Genomic DNA, 24,488 nt, shown 5'->3' on the forward strand with positions numbered 1-24,488 from the left:
GGACATTGCAATTTATTGCCCTGGCCACATCTGAAGTCCTCATGCCTCCTTGCAGCAGCATGCCTAAGGCATGTTCACGCAGGTGAGCAGGGACCCTGGGCATCTTTCTTTGGTGTTTTTCAGAGTCAGTAGAAAGGCATCTTTATTGTCCTAAGTTTTAATAACTGTGACCTTAATTGCCTACTGTCTTTAAGCTGTTAGTGTCTAAATGACCTTTCCACAGTTTCAATCTCATTAATTGTTTATGGTTCATTGAACAAGCATAGGGAAACCGTGTTTAAACCCTTTACAATGAAGATCTGTGAAGTTATTTGGATTTTTACAAATTATCTTTGAAAGACAGGGTCCTGAAAAAGGGACGTTTCTTTTTTTTCTGAGTTTATTTAATGAAGCTGCCAGTTGAGGACTTGTGAGGCATCTGTTTCTCAAACTATACACTCTAATGTACTTGTCCTCTTGCTCAGTGGTGCACCGGGGCCTCCCACTCCTCTTTCTATTCTGGTTAGAGCCCATTTATGCTGTTCTGTGAAGGGAGTAGTACACAGCGTTGTACCAGATCTTCAGTTTCTTGTCACTTTCTCGCATTGAATAGCCTTAATTTCTCAGAACAAGAATAGACTGACGAGTTTCAGAAGAAAGTACTTTGTTTCTAGCCATTTTAAGCCTGTAATTGATCCACAAATGCCGATGCTCCAGATACTCAAAGCCAGTCTAAAGCCAGTCTAAATAGCCAGTTTTATTGCTTCTTTAATCAGAACAACAGTTTTCATCTGTGCTAACATAATTGCGAAAGGGTTTTCTAATGATCAATTAGCCTTTTAAAATTATAAACTTAGATTAGCTAACACAATGTGCTATTTGAACACAGGAGTGACAGTTGCTGATAATGGGCCTCTGTAAACCTGCTTAGATATTCCATTAAAACATCTGCCATTTCCAGCTACAATAGTCATTTCCAAAATTAACAATGTCTACACTCTATTTCTGATCAATTTGATGTTGTTTTAATGGACAATTTTTTTAATTTTCTTTCAAAAACAAGGACATTTCGAAGTTTCCCCAAACTTTTGAAAGGTAGTGTAAGTGTTTAGTCAATTCATTAGTTAGCTAACTATCTATCACATGAATTGTGCAAACATATGATACTTAACGTTAGCCAGCTAAGCTCTAGCCAGTCAGTCAGTGGCGCTGACAGATTAAACTGGTATCAACAAAATGTGTTTCACCCTATCCCATAAAACATGACATTGCTAACTATGTATGTTTGCCATTAGTTGCAATAAATATTGTCATTGCCAAAGGTTTGCTGCAGATTCACCACTAATGGCAAACATTTGCAAAATCAAATTTGTCACTAACTAACAGGATGTTTGCAGCATGTGGGAGTAATGATTAATAAATGATGAATAAACTATTTACTAATCCATTATAAATGCTTTATTATGTGGAGGTATTATAAATTGCTACCACACCCTTTCACAGCAAATGATAGAGGGGACCTTTGCCCCAACACGTCTGAAGACAGACAGACAGACAGACAGACAGACAGACACACACACACACACACACACACACACACACACACACACACACACACACACACACACACACACACACACACACACACACACACACACACACACACACACACACACACACACACACACACACACACACACACACACATATAGCAGTGCCAGCTGCCAGTGCCAGTCAATGACATCATATCACCATTGAGTGTTATCTTTACTGACGGGGTTGTTTGTACAGTCTCAAATCCTGCTGATAGACTAAAGCTTTGATGGTTCGAACCACCACTCACCTGCAACTACAGAGCCTTCAGAACGTATTCATACTCCTTGACTTTTTCCACATTGTGTTGTGTTACAGCCTGAATTCAAAATGGATTCAATATGTTTTTCTCTTACCCATCTACACACGATACCTCATTATGACAAAGTGAAAATATGTTTTTAGACATTTTTGTTAATTCTTTGAAACTAAATACAGAAATATCTTATTTATATAAGTATTCACACCCCTGTCAATACATGTTAGAATCACCTTCGGCAGTGATTAAAGCAGTGTTTTTCTGGGTAAATCTCTGAGCGCTTTCCACACCTGGATTGTACACTATTTGAACATTATTGTTTGTTTAATTCTTCCAGCTCTATCAAATTGGTTGTTGATCATTGCTATACAGCCATTTTCAAGCCGTGCCATTGATTTTCAAGTTGATTTAAGTCATAAGTTTAACTCGTCCACTCAGGAACATTCAATGTCGTCTTGGTAAGCAATTCCAGTGTTCCCTTTACTTTTTTCACATTTTGTTACGTTACAGCCTTATTCTAAAATGGATGAAATATTTTTTTCCTCATCAATCTACATATAATGCCACATAATGACAAAGCAAAAACAGGTTTTTAGAAATTTGTGCAACTATATAACATCTCCCCAGAAATATCACATTTACATAAGTATTCAGGCCCTTTACTACTTTGTTGAAGCACCTTTGGCAGCGATTACAGCGTTGAGTATTCTTGGATATTGCTTTAAAAGCACACCTGTATTTAGGGAGTTTCTCCCATTCTTCTCTGCAGATCCCCTCAAGCTCTGTCAGGTTGGATCGGGAGCGTCGCTGCACGTCTATTTTCAGGTCTCTCCAGAGATGTTCGATTGGGTTCAAGTCCGGGCTCTGGCTGGGCCACTCCAGGACATTCAGAGACTTGTCCCGAAACCAGTCCTGCGTTGTCTTGGCTGTGTGCTTAGGGTCGTTGTCCTGTTGGAAGGTGAACCAAAAAATGTCTGCAGCACTGAAGCTCCCAAGAACACAGTGGCCTCCATCATTCTTAAATGTCAGAAGTTTGTTGGAACCACTGGACGCCCTGCCAAACTGAGTAATCGAGGGAGAAGGGCCTTGGTCAGTGAGGTGACCAAGAATCCGATGGTCACTCTGACAATGCTCCAGAGTTCCTCTGTGGAGATGGGAGAACCTTCCAGAAGGACAGCCATCTCTGCAGAACTCCACCAATCAGGCCTTTATGGTAGAGTGACCAGACGGAAGCCACTCCTCAGTAAAAGGACGATGACACCCCGCTTGGATTTTGCCAAAAGGCACCTAAAGACTCTCAGACCATGAGAAACAAGATTCTCTGTGGTCTGATGAAATCAAGATTTAACTTGGCCTGAATGCCTGGCCCCATCCCTACGGTTAAGCATGGTGGTGGCAGCATCATGCTGTGAGGATATTTTTCAGCAGCAGGGACTGGGAGACTAGTCAGGATCGAGGGAAAGATGAACGTAGAAAAGTACAGAAAGATCCTTGATGAAAATCTGCTCCGGAGCGCTCAGACTGCTGCGAAGGTTCCAGAGTTTAAGAAGATCTGTATAGAAGAATGGGAGAAACTCCCCAAATACAGGTGTGCCAAGCTTGTAGAGTCATACCCATGAATGCACTGTTTGTCTGAACAAAAATATTAACGCAAAATGTAAAGTGTTGGTCCCATGTTTCATGAGCTGAAATAAAATATATAAAAAATGTTCCATATGCACAACAAGCTTATTTCCCTCAAATCCCTGTGAGTGAGCATTTCTCCTTTGCCAAGGCAATTAATCCACCAGACGGGTGTGGCATATCAAGAAGCTGGTTAATCAGCATGATCATTACACAGGTGCAACTTGTGCTGAGGACAATAAAAGGCCTCCGAAATGTTGTCACACAACACTTTGCCACTATTGTCTCACGTTTTGAGGGAGTGTGCAATTGGCATGCTGAATGCAAGAATTTCCAACAGAGTAGTTGCCAGAGAATGATCACACCCATCATTATCGTATTTCCCAGCATGCTGGATTGCTGGTAGATTTTTTTTAAATTGTTTGTTTCAATATCTTTGTTTGTGCATTTACTTTGATTATGTTACACAAAGATAAATAACATACATTTTCTAAATGAATCCAATCAGTTAGTTAGATTTCTTTTGCACCCGTTACTGTAATGTTTGTCCCAGTTCAGATTATCTGGGTAGTCCCAACCCGCACACTCATTCTGAGTGCATGTTGCATTTGAATGAAACATCTTATGGTGTCTGGATTCTAACACATCACTTTACAAGCCAGCAAAATGTGACTTGTGGGTAGGGTGGCACAGTTCTGTTAACTTTGGCAAAATTCCCAGGATTTCCAGAAATTCTGGTTGGGCATTTACTGGAACGGAAGCAGGAAATTCAACCAGGATTTTGGAATAATCTGGGTGTTTTGTAAACCTACTTGCAAGCCTTATAACAAATGGTATGAAGGATGACCTTACAGGGTACTTGTGATGTTACATGTGATAGCAGAGCTCCGAGGAATGCTTAAAAATTGCTATGCAGTGTGCCGATCCCTGTATCACTTCATCCATGTTTAGAATTGTTTTCATCACCTGCATCCTGTATTCAAAATGACTGCCAAGGTTGGGAAGCCTAAGCTACAAGACTACCTGAAGTATCTAAAGTGGAACAACCATTTCAGTAACAGGGGCAATAAATCCAAGCAACATATTGAATTAGTTTAGAACATTTTATAATTTATATTTGAGTAGCATAAGGTGATTAAAATTAATAAATCAATCATGCACAAACAATTTTAAAAAAGAAACCTGCAATATAGTTTGCTGGGAAATATGATAATGATGGTAGTGGTTTTGATTCAAAGTGATGACTTCCAGGCTCCTGTATCAGGGTAAAAGTAGGCCCTCAAAATAACGCTTCTTTTGTTGATTATTTTTGAATGATACCATATTCACTTAGGATCTCACTTGATGAAGTACATATAACCGAAAATGTCTCTGTCACTAACAAATACAGTCATTTGTGGTAACTCTACAATTTACTCAAGGCAAGGCACTCTGGGAAATATTTGAATAAGGCTTTACACTAAGCAGTATGTTAATTTAACACAGTTCCCATGTCTAAATGGGTCCACAGACTCAACACTGTCAGTGTTCATGTGTTTGTTTTTAAACACGGGTATGTATATATGCTGTGTCTGTTTCTATGCAGCAGCAGCAGTTGAAATCATTAGGTTTCGAACTAGAACATTTTATGCTCTCACTGCGGGCCATTTTCCCTACTGCCTGTGTCATGTTTGTTGCTCATAATGTCCTATTTGAAGCCAGATCTCTCGTTATTGTACACAGATAAAACACCCGCTGAGAGGCAGATCTGGGGGGGTGTGAGGTCTTAGACTCACAGGCCAGTAACGGAGGGAAAAACGCTCTCCCACTCCCTCCCTCCCTTCTTCTCTTTCTGTGGAGGAGGTAAGAGAAAAGAGACTCTACTTACATCCTGCTGTGATGCTCTCTCTCAATTTCAATTTAAGGGGCTTTATTGGTATGGGAAACATATGTTTACATTGCCAAAGCAAGTGAAAAAGATAATAAACAAAAGTGAAGTTAACAATATAAAATTAACAGTAAACATTACACTTACAAAATGTCCAAATGATCAGAGATACTTCATCTCTCTGTCTCCGTCTCTGTCTCTCTCTCTGTCTCTCTCTGTCTCTGTCTGTCTCTCTATTTCCCTCTCTATTTCTCTCTCTCTCTCTCTCTCTCTCTCTCTCTCTCTCTCTGTCTCTGTCTCTGTCACTGTCTCTCTCTCTCTCTCTCTCTCTCTCTCTCTGTCTCTGTCTCTGTCTCTCTATTTCTGTTCTGTCTCTCTGTCTCTGTCTCTGTCACTGTCTCTCTATTTCTGTCTCTCTCTCTCTCTCTCTCTCTCTCTGTCTCTCTCTCTCTGTCTCTGTCACTGTCTCTCTATTTCTCTCTCTCTCTCTCTCTCTCTCTCTGTCTCTGTCTCTGTCTCTCTATTTCTGTTCTGTCTCTCTCTCTGTCTCTGTCACTGTCTCTCTATTTCTGTCTCTCTCTCTCTCTCGCTCTCTCTGTCTCTGTCTCTGTCACTGTCTCGCTCTCTCTGTCTGTCTCTGTCACTGTCTCTCTCTCTCTCTCTCTCTCTCTCTGTCTCTGTCTCTCTATTTCTGTTCTGTCTCTCTCTGTCTCTGTCTCTGTCTCTGTCTCTGTCTCTGTCACTGTCTCTCTATTTCTGTCTGTCTCTGTCTCTGTCTCTCTATTTCTGTCTCTCTCTCTCTTTCTCTCTCTCTCTCTCTCTCTCTCTCTGTCTCTGTCTCTCTATTTCTGTCAATTCAATTCAATTTTCAATTCAAGGGGCTTTATTGGCATGGGAAACATGTGTTAACATTGCCAAAGCAAGTAAGGTATATAATATATAAAGTGAAATAAACAATAAAAATTAACAGTAGACATCACACATACAGAAGTTTCAAAACAATAAAGACATTACAAATGTCATATTATATATATACATACAGTGTTTTTACAATGTGCAAATGGTAAAGGACACAAGATAAAATAAATAAGCATAGATATGGGTTGTATTTACAATGGTGCGTGTTCTTCACTGGTTGCCCTTTTCTCGTGGCAACAGGTCACAAATCTTGCTGCTCTGATGGCACACTGTGGAATTTCACCCAGTAGATATGGGAGTTTTTCAAAATTGGATTTGTATTCGAATTCTTTGTGGATCTGTGTAATCTGAGGGAAATATGTCTCTCTAATATGGTCATACATTGGGCAGGAGGTTAGGAAGTGCAGCTCAGTTTCCACCTCATTTTGTGGGCAGTGAGCACATAGCCTGTCTTCTCTTGAGAGCCATGTCTGCCTACGGCGGCCTTTCTCAATAGCAAGGCTATGCTCGCTGAGTCTGTACATAGTCAAAGCTTTCCTTAATTTTGGGTCAGTCACAGTGGTCAGGTATTCTGCCGCTGTGTACTCTCTGTGTAGGGCCAAATAGCATTCTAGTTTGCTCTGTTTTTTTGTTAATTCTTTCCAATGTGTCAAGTAATTATCTTTTTGTTTTCTCATGATTTGGTTGGGTCTAATTGTGCTGCTGTCATGGGGCTCTGTAGGGTGTGTTTGTGAACAGAGCCCCAGGACCAGCTTGCTTAGGGGACTCTTCTCCAGGTTCATCTCTCTGTAGGTGATGGCTTTGTTGTGGAAGGTTTGGGAATCGCTTCCTTTTAGGTGGTTATAGAATTTAACAACTCTTTTCTGGATTTTGATAATTAGTGGGTATCGGCCTAATTCTGCTCTGCATGCATTATTTGGTGTTCTACGTTGTACACTGAGGATATTTTTGCAGAATTCTGCGTGCAGAGTCTCAATTTGGTGTTTGTCCCATTTTGTGAAGTCTCTCTCTCTCTCCCCCTCAATTCAATTTGCTGTATTGGCATTACGTAACAACGTACATATTGCCAAAGCATGCTTTGGAGATTAAGTTAGACGTTTACAATATTAACGTAATTAAAATAATAATAATCAAGATTGCCAACGGGACAATCAGTAACAATAATAATCAAGGGTAAAAATAACCATACAATTAACAATAACAATGGCATGAAGGACACTCTCACTCTCCTCAATTCAATTCAAAGGGCTTTATTGGCATAGGAAACATATGTTAACATTGCCAAAGCAAGTGAAATAGATAATAAACAAAAGTGAAATATACAATAAAAAATGAACAGTAAACATTACACTCACAGAAGTTTCAAAGGAATAGAGACATTTGGAATGTCATATTATGGCTATGCACAGTGTTATAACTATACAAATGCAAAATGGGTTGTATTTACAGTGGTGTTTGTTCTCCACTGGTTGCTGCTGTGATGGCACACTGTGGTATTTCACCCAGTAGATATGGGAGTTTATCAAAAGTTGATTTGTTTTTCGAAATCTTTGTGGGTCTGTGTAATCTGGAGGGAATATGTGTTTCTAATATTGTCAAACATTTAGCAGGAGGTTAGGAAGTGTAGCTCAGTTTCCACCTCATTTTGTGGGCAGTGAGCACATAGCCTGTCTTCTCTTGAGAACCAGGTGTCCTTTCGGCGGCTTTTCTCAATAGCAAGGCTATGCTCACTGAGTCTGTACATAGTCAAAGAGTTCCTTCATTTTGGGTCAGTCACAGTGGTCAGGTATTCTGCCACTGTGTACTTTCTGTTTAGGGCAGTTGTTTTTTTAGGGCAGTAGTTTGCTCAGTTGTTTTGTAAATTCTTTCCAATGTGTCAAGTAATTATCTTTTTGTTTTCTCATGATTTGGTTGGGTCTAATTGTGTTGCTGTCCTGGGACTCTGTGGGGTCTATTTGTGTTTGTGAACAGAGTCCCAGGACCAGCTTGCTTAGGGGGCTCTTCTCCAGGTTAATTTCTCTGTCGGTGATGGGTTTGTTATGGAAGGTTTGGGAATCGTTTCGTTTTAGGTGGTAGTAGAATTTAACGGCTCTTTTCTGGATTTTGATAATTAATTCTGCTCTGCATGCATTATTTGGAGTTTTATGTTGTACACAGATGATATTTTTGCAGAATTCTGCATGGAGTCTCAATTTGGTGTTTGTCCATTTTGTGAATTCTTGGTTGGTGAGTGGACCCCAGACATCACAACCATAAAGGGTAATCTCTCTCTATCGCTCTCTCCCTGTCTCTCTCTCACTCCTCTCTACCTTTCTTCGTTGTACCTATGCACCTGCATTGTTAATGGTAAAAACAGCAGTATAGTAGTGTAGTGCTGCTGCCTGCTGGCTGGTGAAGGGGGAGGGACTGAGTCTTTTCATATGCTGCAGTATGTCAACTCTAGAGGTTATTAACCTCTAACAATGCAGTAATCATTCTCTCTCTCTCTCTCTCTCTCTCTCTCTCTCTCTCTCTCTCTCTCTCTCTCTCTCTCAATTCAATTCAATATTTTCATGGGAAACATATGTTAACATTGCCAAAGCAAGTGAACCCAGATGGTGTCAGTGGACTCAGATGGATTCAGTGGACTCGGATGGATTCAGTGGACTCGGATGGGTATCAGTGGACTCAGATGGGTATCAGTGGACTCAGATGGGTATCAGTGGACTCAGATGGGTATCAGTGGACTCAGATGGGTATCAGTGGACTCAGATGGGTATCAGTGGACTCAGATGGGTATCAGTGGACTCAGATGAGTATCAGTGGACTCAGATGGATTCAGTGGACTCAGATGGGTATCAGTGGACTCAGATGGATTCAGTGGACTCAGATGGGTATCAGTGGACTCAGATGGGTATCAGTGGACTCAGATGGGTATCAGTGGACTCAGATGGGTATCAGTGGACTCAGATGGGTATCAGTGGACTCAGATGGGTATCAGTGGACTCAGATGGGTATCAGTGGACTCAGATGGGTATCAGTGGACTCAGATGAGTATCAGTGGACTCAGATGGATTCAGTGGACTCAGATGGGTATCAGTGGACTCAGATGGATTCAGTGGACTCAGATGGGTATCAGTGGACTCAGATGGGTATCAGTGGACTCAGATGGGTATCAGTGGACTCAGATGGATTCAGTGGACTGCTGTACTGGAGGTTGTGTTTAAACGCAGACGAGGTGGTCAGGTTGAGATGCTATCTCCCCTCTCAGATGGTCACTGACCACACAACAGTTAAGACGGGGAACAACAGTCTTTTACAGGTGTTGTAGATGTGTTAGAAACATGACACGACATACTGTACACATCCATCCATTCTGTATCCATCCATCCATTTTGTACTCATCATCCATTCTGTACTCATCCACCCATTTTGTACTCATCATCCATTTTGTACTCATCCATCCATTCTGTACTCCTCCATTCTGTACTCATCCATCCATTCTGTACTCCTCCATTCTGTACTCATTCATCCATTCTGTACTAATTTATTCTGTACTCATCCATCCTTACTCAATCATTTTGCATCACTGGCATTTGCTGATTCAAAAACATGATTTCACTTTTTATTCCTGGAGTATTCTATGCAGATGGGTCAGGAAAAACATGCATCAGTCACCTGTGTATCTGTCGGCCAAGACACTCTGGTACGACTGCTGTGTAACATGAAGAGCACACACACACACACACACACACACACACACACACACACACACACACACACACACACACACACACACACACACACACACACACACACACACACACACACACACACACACACACACACAATGACACACACACACACACACACACAATGACACACACACACACACACACACTGAGGCACGCACACAAACACACACTATTGCAGAGTAATAGACTCTCTGATACACACTATAGACCTGTGTGTCTACCATGACCCACTGCATGGTAAAGCTCACAGAGAAAGACAAGGGGGCCACTCAGCAGTGAACTGTGGTCTTGGATGAAGTGTTGTTTTGCAGAGCAGCTATAGTGTAGTCTTTATGCTATCTGAAGGTCGGAGGGAGCGCATGAAAACAACACGAAGAACAGGGTTAAAGAACCCCCTTTCAGTGGTGGTTTAGAGCTGCAATGCGATAGGCTAGGCACTGGCCATGTGACCAAAACCTGCCTGACAACATGGAGAAGGAGCCTGACTGGCGTGTCACACACACAGCATAGACAAACACAGGCGCATGCTCGCATCTCTTCCTCTTTTACAAACACATTGTGACAAAGCCTCTACAGCATGCTGATGCATTGAAGGTGCTTGAACTGTCCATTTACACACATGCATTTGGATGGAATGTTTTGTATTTAACAGATAATATGTCCTCATTATTTAGCCGTTATTTACTGTTACAGCATCGCTTCCTGGATATCAATGTGAAAATCCCTTTAGATTTTTTTTCTACTCTGTCCAGATGGTGTAATACTTTGCTATGTTCCCAAATGTTGTTTCGGTAACCCCATGCACCACCCACCCAACCCCCTCTATATCATAAGATTTAAAAATGAAGATAAATGTGTGCTTTAATACAAACAGCATTGCTGTTTTTATCAGTGCAACTTCTTTTACTCATGGGTTATGACAACTTCATATTCCTTTTGCAATGAATGATACTAACCCTAACCTCCATTGACATCTTCTTGCTCACTGGTGTTTCTACAGGTTGAGATGGGGAGGAAACAGGAAGTGGTGGTGTATGACCAGAGTTCCAAAGAGGCGGGGCAACTGTCCAAAGACGGCTTTGTCCACATCCTGCTGGGCAAGCTGGAGGGCACCTTCCATCGAGTCTCCCTGCTCACAGGTTGGCACTTGCTGTGTGTGTGTGTGTGTGTGTGTGTGTGTGTGTGTGTGTGTGTGTGTGTGTGTGTGTGTGTGTGTGTGTGTGTGTGTGTGTGTGTGTGTGTGTGTGTGTGTGTGTGTGTGTGTGTGTGTGGAATCAGTGTGTACAAGCAGATGGTGTTTCACAGCTGATCCAAAGTCAGTTCCTGTGTGTATATAACAATGTGGCCTGCATTGAACAAGTCGGCATGGTGCAGTGTGCCATGCTTCTGTTTGGACAGCAGGTATCACTAGTGAGCATCATCTGTAATCGTGTTCATCATTCTGTCACTCAATCATTATATGTTCTACTCGCACTTGGTTAATAATGCATTTATTTATTATATGACATATTGGTCACTCTGTCGATGGAAGGAAGGAATAGGAAAATAGTCATTGTGAACATCTATGAGTTTTGCATTGCAAACAACTCCTAAGAGTCCCCCCAACCCCTCTCTCTTTCACTCTCCAAGCCCTTTGAAATTGAGGCTTAAGCTTAAATTCAAATATTAATACCTGTTTCTCAAATCAGCCAGTCTTATTTACCATGCTTAATAGCTTTTTCCTTTTGGCTGGTAAGCACTCTCAGAGTTAGAAAGGAGGCCTGACGTGGGTATTCATCTGAGACTTAATGCCTTCTCAGTATCTATCTAGGACTGCAGCGCTGCAGAGAGACAGTGGCAGTAAGCACACAGATGCTCACACACACACGCAATAATCTCCCTCACTCAGGATTGGGACAGAGACAGTGTGTGAGTGTGCATGTGTGTGTGTGAAGATATTTCCTACCCCTGCAAATCTCCGAAAGCATAGTAAGATTCACACATATTCACACACACACATATTCACACACACACACACACACACTAAGTAAGCCTGGAATTTTCCATTTCAGCTTTTTGATGAGGCTACCACCTATCCCTCTTAAAAAAAGACCCATCAGCGATTCTCTTCTCAGTCTTTCTGCATCTCTCTCTCTCTCTCTCTCTCGCTCTCTCTCTCTCTCTCTCACTCTTTCTCTCTCTGTGTCTCTCTCCCTTTCTCTGTGTCTCTCTCTCTCTCTCTCTTTCTCCCGTTCTCTGCTGTTTCCACGACAACAGTGGAAGAGAATATGCTGGTGGATGATTCAACCAATGGGAAAGACTTTTGTTTTGTGAAATCAGGGTCAGTGGTGTTAACAGTCATAGCGGAATAATGTGTGTGTATGTGTCTGTATGCATGCATGCATGCATTCGTGTGTGTGTTTCGGGGTCATGTGCGTTAACAGTGGTCTCTGTTAACAGTGGTCTCAGCACTAGCAGGGTAGCATGGAAGTGACGGCCTCAGAGGTCAATCTGTGCCAGCTTGACCATCTGACGTCTGGTCATCCGTCGTGTGACATTGGTTCTGGCGTCTGGTCAATGTTAATTGCCGTTTTTCACCTGTTTCTCTTCTTCAGCATCAGAATTAGACCTTCAGTTAACAAAGTTCATTTATTTCCCCCATCCTCTATCCCTATCCTCAGATTCATTTAACAGTTATTCTGCTTTAATTGTCTCAGAATACCCAGGGAATACCCCCCCCCCCAGTCTTCAGGGAACAGGGCCTGATTTATGATGTCATTAACGTTTCCAATGACTTCATACCCGAGGGATGGCTTGATGTGGGCCCAACAGCTCACACACTCACTCACTCACACACACAATTATAAACATGTAGACGGATACACACACACACAATTCTAAACATGTAGACACACATAGCAGCACAGCGCTCCAAGGGAGATAAAGGAAGTGGGACGGCTAGGATAGAGAGATGAAAGGAAAATCAGCCTTTAAATGAGATAGACAGAGTGAATAAAGGAATAATTGCAGCAGTTTGGTCTCGCTGTCTGGGGGAGAGTGGATTTACTGCCTAAACTGTAATGTACACACAGGCATGTTAAATGGAGGATTAAAACACACACGTGCTGCTATGGACACACACACACACACACACACAGTCCTACCAGGGCCAGTCCAGTCCCCATTGGGTGGAGCCAGTTTGTTTGTTACAGTGGTTAGTTGACAACAACACTGGAGCATAGCTCTTATCCCATTGTTCTTACGTTAGCATAGCTATCATAGGAGAGAGAGGGGGAAAGAGAGAGAGAGGAAGCCAGAGAGATGTTTGTATGAGCAATGCAGGCATGACTATAAAATCAAATCAAATGTTATTTGTCATATGCGCCAAATGCAACAGGTGCAGGCCACAACCTTATATTGAAATGCTTACTTACAAGCCCATAATCAACAATGCAGTTGAAGAAATGGAGTTAAGAAAATATTTACTAAATAAACTAAAGTAAAGTAGAGAGAGAAGAAAAGGAGGATGTAGAGGGGGTCATCTAGTGTTAGCAGAGGTAGAGAGATAGAAATTAGATGGGGAGAGACAAAGGTAGGGTCCCACTTTATTTGGATAGTCTGGATAGATGGTCTACAGATGGTCATACTATCAACACACTATCTGTTAATAAGCAACTGCTTGTCTAAGGTTACGGTTAGGGTTAGCGTTAGCTTTAGAATAAGGGTTAGGATTAGGGTTAGTAAACAGTCAGTTGAAATGTTTGTCTGTAGAGCATCTACAGATTAACTATCCAAATAAAGTGTTACCAAAGGAAAAGATGCAGATGATGAGAATGTGCCCTCTGCAGATGATGAGAATGTGCCCTCTGCAGATGATGAGAATGTGCCCTCTGCAGATGATGAGAATGTGTCCTCTGCAGAAGATGAGAATGTGCCCTCTACAGATGATGAGAATGTGCCCTCTGCAGATGATGAGAATGTGCCCTCTGCAGATGATGAGAATGTGCCCTCTGCAGATGATGAGAATGTGCCCTCTGCAGATGATGAGAATGTGCCCTCTGCAGATGATGAGAATGTGCCCTCTGCAGATGATGAGAATGTGCCCTCTGCAGATGATGAGAATGTGCCCTCTGCAGATGATGAGAATGTGCCCTCTGCAGATGATGAGAATGTGCCCTCTGCAGATGATGAGAATGTGAAAAGAGAGAGAATAGGAGAGGATGGAGAGAGCGAGAGACAGCGGTGCAGCTTCCGAGTGAGCAAGCTCTGCAGATGTGGAGAGATGAGGACAAAGGCAGAGATTGGAGATAGAGAGAGAGGTAGAGAGGTAAGGGGAGATGCAGGTGTGAGAGTGTGTGTGTGGTCTTCAGATGTGCAGTGACTGTTTGTAATCTCTCTCAAGTGCCATCTGCCTGTTTTTTTCTCAGGATTACTAAAGCTACACGCCAAAGTGGAAGTGGAAGTGGGGAGGGGGGGGAGAGGGGAGAGGGGAGAGAGAGAGGGGAGAGGGAGAGAGAGAGGGGAGAGGGAGAGAGAGAGGGGAGAGGGAGAGAGGGAGAGGGGAGAGAGAGAGGGAGAGGAGAGAGAGAGAGAGAGAGAGAGAGGGGAGAGGGAGAGGGGAGAGAGAGAGGGAGAGGGGAGAGGAGAGAGAGAGAGAGAGAGTGCCGCTTGTGCCTAGATGCCCTACATTGGCAACGGGAATGGGAAAATAAATCATCAAATCTGTATGCTACTTGCAAGATCCATCCAAAGTGCTGTACATTGTGTGCAATCATTACTCCACACCAATGTGTAGCAATGACGTCAGGAAACACGGAAGCCATTTTGAGCCAGAATGCTCAGCACACATTTAGTGACGGAGAAGGGCAACATCTTATGAGTTCCAACCCAACTTTGCTATTTAAATCAAATAAAGCGTTATTGGTCACATACACATGGTAAGCAGATGTTATTGCAAGTGTAGTGAAATGCTTGTACTTTTTGTTCTGACAGTGCAACAATATCTAGCATGTAATCTAACAATTCCACAGCAACTACCTAATACACACATATCTAAGTAAATTAATGGAATAAGAATAAATACAATACCGTTCAAAACTTTGGGGTCACTTCGAAATGTCCTTGTTTTTGAAAAATGTTTGTCCATTAAAATAACATCAAATTAATCAGAAATACAGTATGAACCTTGTTAAGGTTGTAAATTACTATTGTAGCTCGAAACAGCAGATTTTTAATGGATATCTACATAGGCGTACAGAGGCCCATAATCAGAAACCATCACTCCTGTGTTCCAATGGCACGTTGTATTAGCTAATCCAAGTTTATCATTTTAAAAGGCTAATTGATCATTAGAAAACTCATTTTCAATTATGTTAGCACAGCTGAAAACAGTTGTTCTGATTAAAAAAGCAATACAACTGGCCTTCTTTTGACTAGTTGAGTATCTGGAACATCAGCATTTATGGGTTCGATTACAGGCTCAAAATGGCTAGAAACAAAGAACTTTCTTCTGAAACTCGTCAGTCTATTCTTGTTCTGAGAAATGAAGGCTATTCCATACGAGAAATTGCCAACAGACTGAAGATGTCGTACAACGCTGTATACTACTCCCTTCACAGAACTGCGCAAACTGGTTCTAACCAGAATAGAAAGAGGAGTTGGAGGCCCCAGTGCACAACTGAGCAAGAGGACAAGTCCTCAACTGACAGGTTCATTAACTAGTACCCGCAAAACACCAGTCTCAACTTCAACAGAGAAGAGGCAACTCTGGGATGCTGGCCTTCTATGCGCGTGGGGGGGGGGGGGTATTTTAGGTACTCTTTGAAGAGTTAGGATTTCAGATGTTTTCAGAAGATGGGAAGAGACTCTGCTGTCCTAGCTTCAAGGGGAAGCTGGTTCTACCATTGGTGTGCCAGGACAGAGAAGAGCTTTGACTACCCCCATAGGGGTCAGAGGGCCAAGAGATCAGAGGTGGCAGAACGGAGTACTCGGGTTGGGGTTGTAGGGTTTGAGCAGAGCCTGGAGGTAGGGAGGGGCAGTTCCTCAGTTCCTCGTAGGCAAGTACCATGTCTTGTAGTGGATGCAAGCTTTGACTGGGAGACAGAGGAGTGCGTGAAGGAGCAGGGTCACATTGGAGAACTTAGGAAGACTGAACACCAGGCGGGCTGTAGCGTTCTGGATAAGTTGCAAGGGTTTGATGGCACAGACGAATGGAGATGACAAGTTCCTGGATTAGGACCTGCGCCTGTTCCCGTGTGAGGTTGGTTCATATTCTACGGATGTTGTAGAGCATCAACCTGCAGGAGAGAGTCACTGCTTTGATGTTTGCAGAGAACGACAGGGTGTTGTCCAGAGTAACGCCAAGGTTTTTGCACTCTGTGAGGGGGACACCGTGGAATTGTCAACCTTGATGGAGACGTCTTGGAGCGGGCAGGCCTTCCCCGGGAGGAAAAGAAGCTCCGACTTGTTGAGGTTGAGCTTTAGGTAATGGGCTAACATCTAACATCTGTCAGGCACGCAGAGATACATGTCACCACTTAGGTGTCAGATGGGGGAAGGAGAAAAGTAGTTGAGAGTCCCTGAGGGACACCAGTAGTGAGAGTACGGACCCCAGATCCTCTTCACATCATCTGGTAGGAGTGGCCTGTCAGGTAAGAGTGTGCAGAGTCTGAGATGCCCAGGCCTGAGAGGGTGGAGAGGAGGATCTGGTGATTCACGGTAGAGGTCGACTTATTATGATTTTTCAACGCCGATACCAATTATTGGAGGACCAAAAAAAGCCAATACCGATTAATCGGACGATTATTTTAATTTTATTTGTAATAATGACAATTACAACAATACTGAATGAACACTTTTATTTTAACTTAAAATAATACATCAATCAAATCAATTTAGCCTCAAATAAATAATGAAACATGTTCAATTTGGTTTAAATAATGCAAAAACAAAGTGTTGCAGATTTGTTTGATAATGTCCATTATTTATGTCTAAGTAGCAACTTTTGTTAGCGCATTTAGTACACAAATCCAAACGCTCGTGCGGGTCCATCCGAACGTCGGACAAAAACTTCAAAAAGTTATATTACAGGTCGAAGAAACTTGTCAACTAAGTATAGAATCAATCTTTAGGATGTTGTTATCATAACTCTTCAATAAAGTTCCAACTAGAGATTTCCTGTCTGTAGAGAAGCCATGAAGCCATTTGAAATGCGCATGACCAGGACATGGCTCTCTGCCAGACCACTGACTCAAAGAGCTCCCATCTGGCTCCACAACACAGTAGAAGCCTTATTCAAGTTTCTAAAGACGGTTGACATTTAGTGGAAGCCCTAGGAAGTGCAACTTTATCCATATCCCACTGTGTATTCAATAGGGGCTGTGTTGAAAATCGACCAACCTCAGATTTTCCACTTCCTGTTTGGATTTCTTCTCAGGTTTTTGCTTGCCATATGAGTTCTGTTATACTCACAGACATCATTTAAACAGTTTTAGAAACTTTTCTATCCAATACTACTAATAATATGCATATATTACCAACTGGGACTGAGGAGCAGGACGTTTACTCTGGGCACCTTTGGGCACCTTTCATCCAAGCTACTCAATATTGTCCCTGTAGCCATAAGAAGTTAAAGAAAGGTATTGATGTTTATGGTTAGGTACACATTGGTGCAACGACAGTGCTTTTTTCGGGAATGCGCTTGTTAAATCATCACCCGTTTGGAAAAGTAGGCTGTGATTCGATGAGAAATTAACAGGCACCGCATCGATTATATGCAATGCAGGACACGCTAGATAAACTAGTAATATCATCAACCTTGTGTAGTTAACTAGTGATTATGTTTAAGGTTGATTGTTTTTTATAAAATATGTTTAATGCCCGCAAGCAAATTACCTTGGCTTCTTGCTGCACTCGCATAACAGGTAGTCAGCCTGCCACGCAGGCTCCTCGTGGAGTGCAATGTAAGGCAGGTGGTTAGAGCGTTGGACTAGTAACCGGAAGGTTGCAAGATCGAATCACCGAGCTGACAAGGTAAAAATCGGTTGTTCTGCCCCTGAACAAGGCAGTTAACCCATCGTTCCTAGGCTGTCATTGAAAGTAAGAATGTGTTCTTAACTGACTTGCCTAGTTAAATAAAGGTTAAAAAAATAATAATAATCGGCCACAATCTGTGTCCAAAAATGTCAATTACTGGTTGTTATGAAAACTTGAAATTGTCCCTAATTAATCTGCCATTCCGATTAATCAGTCGACCTCTAGTTCACGGCGTTGAAGGCACTGGATAGATTTAGGAGGATGAGAACAGAGGAGAGAAGTCTCGGTTGACTGATCCGCCTTAAAGCCTGACTGGTTAGGGTCAAGAAGATTGTTCTGAGAGAGTTGGCCAGAGGCAACTCGCTCAAGTTTTTTGGAAAGAAAAGAAGGGATACTGGTCTATAGTCTTTGACTTCAGAGGGGTTGAGTGTTGATTTCTTGAGGAGGGGAGCAACTTTGAACATTTTGAAGTCAGAGGGGCAGCCAGTGTTCGGGTGGCCGAACCTCACTAGTCATCTGGAGAGAGAGGGGAGAAAGAGGTCAAGGCGTAGGGTAGTTATGTGTGAGTTGTACCAGTGGACTCAATAGGCTGAGTGAATGAGGAGCGGATGTCATCAACCTTCTTTTCAAAGTGGCTGACAAAGTCATCAGCAGAGAGGGAAAGGGAGGGGTGGAGGATTAAGGAGGGAGGAGAAGGTAGAAAAGTGTACTAATCTGTTAATCCTCCTGCTATTGTGCAGCTTCTGCTACGAGCTCTGAACAGGCCTGGAGGGATGACTGCAATGCTAACATGCTAACAGTTAACAGGCCTGGAGATGGCTGTAATGCTAACATGCTAAGAACCAACGGGCCTAGGGTAATGGCTGTAATGCTAACAGTTAACAGGCCTGGAGATGGGTGTAATGCTAACATGCTAAGAACTAACGGGCCTAGGGTAATGGCTGTAATGCTAACAGTTAACAGGCCTGGAGATGGCTGTAATGCTAACATGCTAAGAACTAACAGGCCTAGGGTAATGGCTGTAATGCTAACAGTTAACAGGCCTGGAGATGGCTATAATGCTAACATGCTAAGAACTAACGGGCCTAGGGTAATGGCTGCAATGCTAACAGTTAACAGGCCTGGAGATGGCTGTAATGCTAACATGCTAAGAACTAACAGGCCTAGGGTAATGGCTGTAATGCTAACAGTTAACAGGCCTGGAGATGGCTGTAATGCTAAGAACTAAGGCCTAGGGTAATGGCTGTAATGCTAACAGTTAACAGGCCTGGAGATGGCTGTAATGCTAACATGCTAAGAACTAACGGGCCTAGGGTAATGGCTGTAATGCTAACAGTTAACAGGCCTGGAGATGGCTGTAATGCTAACATGCTAAGAACTAACGGGCCTAGGGTAATGGCTGTAATGCTAACAGTTAACAGGCCTGGAGATGGCTGTAATGCTAACATGCTAAGAACTAACGGGCCTAGGGTAATGGCTGTAATGCTAACAGTTAACAGGCCTGGGGTAATGAGTCTCAGACTGCCTGTCAGTCTGCCAGCCTGATGAAGAAACATAAACACATCATAATAGGGAGACATTAGGAGATGAAAGAGACTGCTCACACAACACACACACACACACAGAAGCCGCTGTGCGAGTGCCTTTAGGCTTTGATGAGATTGGGTGTGGGTGTGACTGCACAGTCTACAATGCAAAGTTTAATCCAATTATGTGTCATTCATCTGTGCTCTTATACAACAGGGCGGCGGCCCTTGTGTGTGTGTGTGTGTGTGTGTGTGCCGCTGAGTTAATCTTGGGAGACAGACTCTCACAATGCAGCCGTTCACAGAGGCATTCCAAAGCGCTATATAAAGCGGCCTGTGTGTGTTTGTATGTGTATTGGTTAGATAGACCTATTGAGGAGGTGAGATAATTCACGTCATTCCATCCTGCTGAGTGACAGTCTGCTTGTGTGTAGACGTTCATTTATTGCAGGCCTGTAGCATGACATGTCTGAGGCCTCGCCACCATTCTCAGAATGGAAGCTTTGTGTTTCTCTTTCCTTTCCAACACTGGGTGGAAATCCCCATATCCTATTGGCTATAGACCCGGAGTAGCACACGCTTATATTCAAAGGCAGTTACAGTGTGTGTGTGTGTGTGTTTTCAGTATTCTATATGTGGCCTGTGCAGGATTCAAACCAACAACTCCAGTATTCCAAGTACAGTGCTCTTACCAACTGAGCCAATCGGAATCAATGGCCAAATGATAATCCCAGCACATTTTACAAGCACTCAACTGCTCATACACTTAGTATAATGCCTTTTTAATGTGGGAATTAAGCCACCATAAAGTCAACTGTAATACATGGAGCATATTGCCATTTGGCACAGATTTTGTATTGAATTGCATGGCTTTTTCAAAATGTTTTCTAGCAACCTCACTACGTTATTGACTACCAAATGGTTCGAGCTGAATAATGACTGGGATGTGTGTGGCCTGAAGTGGATGTATGGGATCATATGATTGGATGGTTTAGGTTCACAGCTGCATGTTGATTGGTCATTGAGGTCACAGTTATTATGGTTGGCTGACATGGGTCATGGCCCTGTCTCTCGCTCTCTCTTTCCCTCACAACTCTCCTCCAGATCTCCTTTCCACTCTCCCCATTCACACCTCTCCTCCAGATCTCCTTCCCACTCTCCCCATTCGCACCTCTCCGCCAGATCTCCTTTCCACTCTCCCCATTCACACCTTTCCTCCAGATCTCCTTCCCCCTCTCCCCATTCACACCTCTCCTCCAGATCTTCTTCCCCCTCTCCCCATTCACACCTCTCCTCCAGATCTCCTTTCCACTCTCCCCATTCACACCTTTCCTCCAGATCTCCTTCCCCCTCTCCCCATTCACACCTCTCCTCCAGATCTTCTTCCCCCTCTCCCCATTCACACCTCTCCTCCAGATCTCCTTCCCCCTCTCCCCATTCACACCTCTCCTCCAGATCTCCTTCCCCCTCTCCCCATTCACACCTCTCTACCCACCCTGTCATCCCCCTCTTCTTCCTCTCTTCCTAACTGATCCTTCAACATTACGCTCCAGGGACTCCTGCAAGATCAATGATTTCATTGAGAAGAAGCCAGTCGTGCCATTAAGAGGTGAGCTCACCATCCCACGGGAGTTCTGGCACATTATTCTCAATGACCTCCTCCCCTTCTTCCTCTCTCCTCCTCCCTCTTTCCCTCCACCTTTCTCTGTCTTCTCTCCCTCTGAGCTACCCCTTTCCTCGCCTCGCTCACGCCCTCCACTTATACCTCTCCTCTACCTCCCCTCTCCTACCTTTCCCCCATCCCCTCCTCCCTCTGCTCGCTCTCTCTCTCTCTCTCTCTCTCTCTCTCTCTCTCTCTCCTCTGCTCTCTCTCTCACCCGCTGCTCTGCTCTCTCTCTCTCTCTCCCTCTGCTCTCTCTCTCACCCTCTGCTCTCTCTCTCTCACCCTCTGCTCTCTCTCACCCTCTGCTCTCTCTCTCACACTCTGCTCTCTCTCTCTCTCTCTCTCTCTCTCTCTCTCTCTCTCTCTCTCTCTCTCTCTCTCGCCTCTCCTATTTCATGGTGCAGAGAACAGAGGTTTATATTTAGCTCCAGTCTCCTGCGGTCGTCACATCTGGCGCCAGTGGCCTGTGCGCTCTCACCCTGCCCTGTAGACACACACACTGGAGAAAAACCTAATACTTGCACTCTAAATAGTAGGCATTTTAGGTATGTGAAAATATAACGTTTTATGGTATGTGAAATTTTGAAAATCAAGTATGCTTTAAATGCCAGAATGTTATATGCATTTCAGCTTTTCATGTAGAATCGCTGCACACTTTTGAGGAAGAGACTCATGTGTGTTTGAGAACATTTGAAAATCAGCTGATAATGAGATAAGCGGACACGCTGTACCCAAATGAACCTATGGCGGCATTGACATATAGTGCTTGGAAACACACATACACGCCTGCACACACACGCACACACACACACACACACACACACACACACACACACACACACACACACACACACACACACACACACACACACACACACACACACACACACACACACACACACACACACAGAGGTACTGGTTTTCTTAACTGGAACAGTTTTCTGCAGCAGTGTTCTGTAGCAGTGTTCTGTAGCAGTGTTCTGTAGCAGTGTTCTGTAGCAGTGTTCTGTAGCAGTGTTCTGTAGTGTAGCACTGTTCTGTAACAGTGTTCTATAGCAGTGTTCTGTAACAGTGTTCTGTAGCAGTGTTCTGTAACTGTGTTCTGTAGCAGTGTTCTGTAACAGTGTTCTGTAGCAGTGTTCTGTAGCAGTGTTCTGTAGCAGTGTTCTGTAGCAGTGTTCTGTAGCAGTGTTCTGTAACAGTGTTCTGTAGCAGTGTTCTGTAGCAGTGTTCTGTAGCAGTGTTCTGTAGCAGTGTTCTGTAACAGTGTTCTATAGCAGTGTTCTGTAACAGTGTTCTGTAGCAGTGTTCTGTAGCAGTGTTCTGTAACAGTGTTCTGTAGCAGTGTTCTGTAGCAGTGTTCTGTAACAGTGTTCTGTAGCAGTGTTCTGTAACAGTGTTCTATAGCAGTGTTCTGTAGCAGTGTTCTGTAGCAGTGTTCTGTAGCAGTGTTCTGTAACAGTGTTCTGTAGCAGTGTTCTATAACAGTGTTCTGTAACAGTGTTCTATAGCAGTGTTCTGTAGCAGTGTTCTGTAGCAGTGTTCTGTAACAGTGTTCTGTAACAGTGTTCTGTAGCAGTGTTCTGTAGCAGTGTTCTGTAGCAGTGTTCTGTAGCAGTGTTCTGTAGTGTAGCAGTGTTCTGTAACAGTGTTCTGTAGCAGTGTTCTGTAGCGGTGTTCTGTAGCGGTGTTCTGTAGCAGTGTTCTGTAGCAGTGTTCTGTAGCAGTGTTCTGTAGCAGTGTTCTGTAACAGTGTTCTGTAGCAGTGTTCTATAGCAGTGTTCTGTAACAGTGTTCTGTAGCAGTGTTCTGTAACAGTGTTCTGTAGCAGTGTTCTGTAACAGTGTTCTGTAGCAGTGTTCTGTAGCAGTGTTCTGTAGCAGTGTTCTGTAACAGTGTTCTGTAGCAGTGTTCTGTAGCAGTGTTCTGTAGCAGTTTTCTGTAGCAGTGTTCTGTAACAGTGTTCTATAGCAGTGTTCTGTAACAGTGTTCTGTAGCAGTGTTCTGTAGCAGTGTTCTGTAGCAGTGTTCTGTAGCAGTGTTCTGTAGCAGTGTTCTGTAACAGTGTTCTGTAGCAGTGTTCTGTAACAGTGTTCTATAGCAGTGTTCTGTAGCAGTGTTCTGTAGCAGTGTTCTGTAGCAGTGTTCTGTAGCAGTGTTCTGTAACAGTGTTCTGTAGCAGTGTTCTATAACAGTGTTCTGTAACAGTGTTCTGTAGCAGTGTTCTGTAGCAGTGTTCTGTAGCAGTGTTCTGTAACAGTGTTCTGTAGCAGTGTTCTGTAACAGTGTTCTGTAGCAGTGTTCTGTAGCAGTGTTCTGTAGCAGTGTTCTATAGCAGTGTTCTGTAGCAGTGTTCTGTAGCAGTGTTCTGTAACAGTGTTCTGTAACAGTGTTCTATAGCAGTGTTTTGTAGCAGTGTTCTGTAGCAGTGTTATATAGCAGTGTTCTGTAGCAGTGTTCTGTAGCAGTGTTCTATAGCAGTGTTCTGTAACAGTGTTCTGTAGCAGTGTTCTGTAGCAGTGTTCTGTAGCAGTGTTCTGTAGCAGTGTTCTGTAGCAGTGTTCTATAGCAGTGTTCTATAGCAGTGTTCTGTAACAGTGTTCTGTAGCAGTGTTCTGTAGCAGTGTTCTGTAGCAGTGTTCTATAGCAGTGTTCTGTAGCAGTGTTCTGTAGCAGTGTTCTGTAGCAGTGTTCTGTAGCAGTGTTCTGTAACAGTGTTCTGTAACAGTGTTCTGTAGCAGTGTTTTGTAGCAGTGTTATATAGCAGTGTTCTGTAGCAGTGTTCTGTAGCAGTGTTCTATAGCAGTGTTCTATAGCAGTGTTCTGTAGCAGTGTTCTGTAGCAGTGTTCTATAGCAGTGTTCTATAGCAGTGTTCTGTAGCAGTGTTCTGTAGCAGTGTTCTATAGCAGTGTTCTATAGCAGTGTTCTGTAACAGTGTTCTGTAGCAGTGTTCTGTAGCAGTGTTCTGTAACAGTGTTCTGTAGCAGTGTTCTGTAACTGCGTTGTATTTCTGTTCTCATCATCTCCCTGCATGGCTTCCCTGCTCTCCCTCTTCCACCTCTTCCCCCACTGGTTTAAAAGGCCACACAGACACACACAGGAAGACACACACACATACCAGAAGGTGGAGCCATGCTCTGACATAACTTTGCTATTTTGTGATTCTTTTGTCATTTATTTTTACTTTATTTTCACAAAAATGGATCCGCTATAATTTCTCACAACCGACAAGTACTTTTGGAATATCAGATCGGCAGTTACTTATCTCAATTCCAGCTTCAACTTTGACTTCGACTCATCTGCCCTGGTCTC

At 43.2% G+C, this 24,488-nt stretch overlaps 1 protein-coding gene across 2 annotated transcripts in view; it reads left to right on the plus strand.

The window, feature by feature from the left end:
• LOC135556638 (dual specificity protein phosphatase 8-like) overlaps nucleotides 1-24,488 on the plus strand; it is a 123,584-nt gene that overhangs the window by 34,526 nt on the left and 64,570 nt on the right. For both annotated transcript variants that reach the window (XM_064989999.1, XM_064990000.1), the window contains one exon: nucleotides 10,974-11,112. In XM_064989999.1, the coding sequence (XP_064846071.1) occupies nucleotides 10,974-11,112 (139 nt within the window). The remainder of the gene's footprint in view (nucleotides 1-10,973; nucleotides 11,113-24,488) is intronic.

Source organism: Oncorhynchus masou, chromosome 15 (assembly GCF_036934945.1).
Source record: "Oncorhynchus masou masou isolate Uvic2021 chromosome 15, UVic_Omas_1.1, whole genome shotgun sequence".
Classification (NCBI taxonomy): Eukaryota; Metazoa; Chordata; class Actinopteri; order Salmoniformes; family Salmonidae; genus Oncorhynchus; species Oncorhynchus masou.